General features: G+C 35.2%; 1 protein-coding gene across 1 annotated transcript; it reads left to right on the top strand.

Annotated features, from left to right (window-relative positions):
* Positions 1–396: 396 nt before the first annotated feature.
* On the top strand, positions 397–3,663 carry LOC117908698 (cytochrome P450 CYP72A219-like). The gene is made up of 5 exons (XM_034822379.1): positions 397–718; positions 1,554–1,771; positions 2,022–2,266; positions 2,410–2,797; positions 3,086–3,663. Exons 1-5 carry the CDS (start codon positions 439–441, stop codon positions 3,509–3,511), a joined length of 1,557 nt encoding a protein of 518 aa, XP_034678270.1. The 5' UTR covers positions 397–438; the 3' UTR covers positions 3,512–3,663.
* Positions 3,664–3,893: the final 230 nt, after the last annotated feature.

The raw sequence follows: 3,893 nt of genomic DNA, 5'->3' as shown, positions 1-3,893 counted from the left end.
CTCCACTATTTTTTATTTTATTTTATAATAAGGTAACATTAGTGACAATTGATGACTTGTCCTTTCAAAATTGTTGTGATTCAAAGATAAATGGAGGTTTCTGTCGTTTGTATTTGTCTATGGTTTTTTGTTAGAAAAATAAAAATATAGACAAAGACATAATTAATAAACCCCTGGCATAATTGCTTATTAATAAACCCCTGACAAAGACAAAGACATAATTGCATATTATTTAAGGGTAGACATGATATATCATTGCTTATTAATAATTGCATAATGACGTGTCCACATTTTTTTGTTAGAAAAAGGAAGAAAAAACAGACAAAGACTTGGTTAATAATTGCTAATAAAAAACCATATGATGGAACAAACCCTATTAACCGTCTAGTACAACATTATAAAGTTGTTCCCAAGCCTCTCTTCAAAACATTCTCAAACATGGAAATGAAGCAGCTGAACTTAGTTGCCTTATCCTTTGCTTTCATCACTATCCTAATATATGCATGGAGGATACTGAATTGGATGTGGTTGAGGCCGAAAAGGCTGGAGAGGTGCCTTAAACAGCAAGGTCTGGCTGGAAATTCTTACAGGCTGTTGCATGGGGACTTCAAAGAAATGTTCCTGATGATAAGGGAAGCAACTTCAAGACCCATCAGAATCTCTGATGATATTGTGCAGCGTATCGCACCATTTCATTACCATTCCATCAAGAAATATGGTAAGCGCATGGATTTCCGATTTCCATTAAGATATATATGTGCATGTGTAAGGTATTAAGAAGTGAACTTCCCTTTTCAAAATTAATGTCAAGTTTAATGCTAAAAATAATGCCTAATACAATTAAGAAATTTTGAATTTTGAATTAAAAATCTGATTTTGGAATAGATCCTTATGGCCTTTTTCTAAAACCTAGCTCCCACCAATTTTGTGAACCAACCAATACTTTTGACGTTGATATTCAAATTTTCATTTTTTTTTATTGCATTGAGGGGTCTTGAGATGAATACATCCTACTTCTCAATTTTTTTCTCTTATGGCTTTTACATCAGTAATAGGGTTAAACACACGCAAACAAACAATTATATAAATAAAGGAATGTAGCTTTAGTCACTCTTATTCAACTACTACAAAACCCATTATTTGTTAAAAATAGAAATCCTAACATTAAAAAAAAAAAAAAAAAAAAAAAACTTCTACCATTAAAAACAGAAATCAAATTAAATCTGATTTTTGGAAACTTCCTAACTCAAATTTACTTTCTAACATGATTATTATGACTTGCATCTACCCCTGAATTTCAAAATTTCAAGGTGAAGTTCTTGCAGAGTTAACCACCTGTCCTTACCAAAATTTTCGTATTCATTGAAACTTAAATTTGATGTGCCCAGCTGGTTCTCCAGGTTCTACCCTCGCTCCAATGGGTGGTTGAATGTTGTATTAGTCTTCATAAACAACACTTCAGCGTTTCCAGTTTTATCAACACATCTATATTAGTGTCCATCCTTGACCTTAAGTAGGTTTCTTACGTTTCAGTAATGCCCATAAAAATGCAGGTAAAAGGTCTTTTATATGGATGGGCCCAAAACCAAGGGTCAACATTATGGAGCCTGAACTGATAAGGGATGTTTTGTCCATGCACACTGTCTTCCGAAAGCCAAGGGTTCATGCACTTGTGAAGCTGCTTGTTTCTGGACTACTTTTTTTGGATGGTGAGAAATGGGCTAAACATAGAAAGATCATAAACCCCGCATTCCGACTAGAAAAAGTGAAGGTAATTTTTTGGCTCCAAGTTGCTAATTAGAAAATTTGACCATAACTTTCCATCCATAATTGGGACCACTATCTTGCTCCTGTGCATGGTCTAACATACAGTGACTTACTGGATGATTTTAAGGAAGCAATCAGTTAAATGCTTACTTCAAAAGTTGAACCATAAGTTTAGTGTACCTTTAAATTGGATGTTGGGGAGTTCTTGTTGGTTTATTATTTATTTACATTCTGCATGTTTTAATTTGTTATAGAACATGTTACCCGCATTTCATTTGAGCTGTAGTGACATGATAAGCAAATGGGAGGGGAAGCTCTCAACAGAGGGGTCATGTGAGTTGGATGTTTGGCCCTATCTTCAAAATTTGACAGGTGATGCGATTTCGCGGACAGCATTTGGTAGTAACTATGAAGAAGGAAGTATGATATTCGAACTGCAGAGAGAGCAAGCGCAACTTTTGGTCCAGTTCTCAGAGTCAGCTTTCATTCCAGGATGGCGGTAAGCTTAAAATATTTAACCTTTTCTGTCCTAAAGGATGAAATTTTGCCTGAGAGAAAATCAAGAGGACTATTTTTCTGCATGAAAATTACCCTTTTGTTTCTTTAGCTCATGTTTCGCTTACTAGGATTATTTACATGCAGGTTTTTGCCTACAAAGTCCAATAAGAGGATGAAGCAAATTAGAAAAGAAGTAAATGCATTGTTGTGGGGTATTATCGACAAAAGAGGGAAGGCAATGAAGGCTGGCGAAACTCTTAATGATGACTTATTAGGTATACTACTGGAATCCAATTTTAAAGAAATTCAAGAACATGAAAATGACAAGAACGTTGGAATGAGTATCAAAGATGTCATTGAGGAGTGTAAGCTATTTTACTTTGCCGGTCAAGAGACTACCTCAGCTCTGCTTCTATGGACAATGGTTCTATTGAGCAAACATCCAAACTGGCAAGCTCGTGCAAGAGAAGAGATTTTACATGTTTTTGGGAACAACAAACCCGAAGGAGATGGACTGAATCACCTTAAAATTGTGAGTATTAATCTAATATTCGTAATTTGCACCAAAATAATCTACTTACACAGTGCTTAATTTATCAAATTCTGAGTAACAACGAAGATAGGTTATTCTTACATCTTTTCTGTTTGATCACAAAAGGTCCATTCTTAGAATATATGTAGTCCATATATAATTTATAACAAATTATCTTTTACATGACTATGTTAAAAGGTTTCTTTCATTTCTTTAAGTGTGCATATTAATGATTAAATTAGGTCATAAATTTTCATTTGATGATTCTTAAAATTTCTCCAAATGCAGGTTATGATGATTCTTCATGAGGTTCTTAGGCTATATCCACCAGTCCCCTTTCTTGCTCGAAGTGTTTATGAGGACATCCAAGTAGGAGACATGTATTTACCTGCTGGAGTGGATGTCTCCTTACCAACAATCCTGGTACATCATGATCGTGAAATTTGGGGAGAGGATGCAAGGGAGTTCAATCCTGAAAGGTTCTCCCAAGGAGTTTTGAAGGCAATGAAAAGTCCAGTTTCATTCTTCCCCTTTGGTTGGGGTTCTCAATCATGCATTGGACAAAACTTTGCAATATTGGAAGCTAAAATGGTGCTTGCAATGATCCTACAGCGCTTCACATTCAGCCTTTCACCATCCTATTCTCATGCTCCTTCTAGTCTTGTTACTTTGATACCCCAATATGGTGCACACTTGATTTTACATGGGATCTAGGATTAGTCTATATTGTCAGTCATTTATGGATAATATTTTGTATATATGCTAAATGTAGGTTTTTTTTTTTTTTTTTTTTTCCAAATCCAAATGCTAACAACATATGAGTGCGGATTGGATAACATGCTTAAAATTTGGTTTTCATGGATTCACATGCTGCGACATCTATTAGAGTACGTGGTATCTATCATTCATGATATGTTGGTGCTTGGCCAACGAGGAGTGTTCGGATAGTCTCCGAAACATAGACGATAAATTCGACCTGCACACAAGAATGTCCAGATGGGAAGACTTACCTGCACACAAGAATGTTCAGATGGAAAGACTTGAACTAGAAAAAAGCATTCTAAAAAATGGCAGTATACCTTTCTTTGTAGCCAAA

This window comes from Vitis riparia, chromosome 19 (assembly GCF_004353265.1).
Source record: "Vitis riparia cultivar Riparia Gloire de Montpellier isolate 1030 chromosome 19, EGFV_Vit.rip_1.0, whole genome shotgun sequence".
In the NCBI taxonomy this organism is placed as follows: domain Eukaryota; kingdom Viridiplantae; phylum Streptophyta; class Magnoliopsida; order Vitales; family Vitaceae; genus Vitis; species Vitis riparia.
This window is presented reverse-complemented; position numbering and strand designations above follow the sequence as displayed.

What these genes read in the sequence shown, in the direction of transcription:
- LOC117908698 (XM_034822379.1), top strand. Translation starts at nt 439, where the DNA reads ATGGAAATGAAGCAGCTGAACTTAGTTGCCTTATCCTTTGCTTTCATC. An exon ending in TCCGACTAGAAAAAGTGAAG is followed by an intron (nt 1,772 to 2,021) that starts GTAATTTTTTGG and finishes AATTTGTTATAG; the next exon opens with AACATGTTACCCGCATTTCA. An exon ending in GCTTTCATTCCAGGATGGCG is followed by an intron (nt 2,267 to 2,409) that starts GTAAGCTTAAAA and finishes ATTTACATGCAG; the next exon opens with GTTTTTGCCTACAAAGTCCA.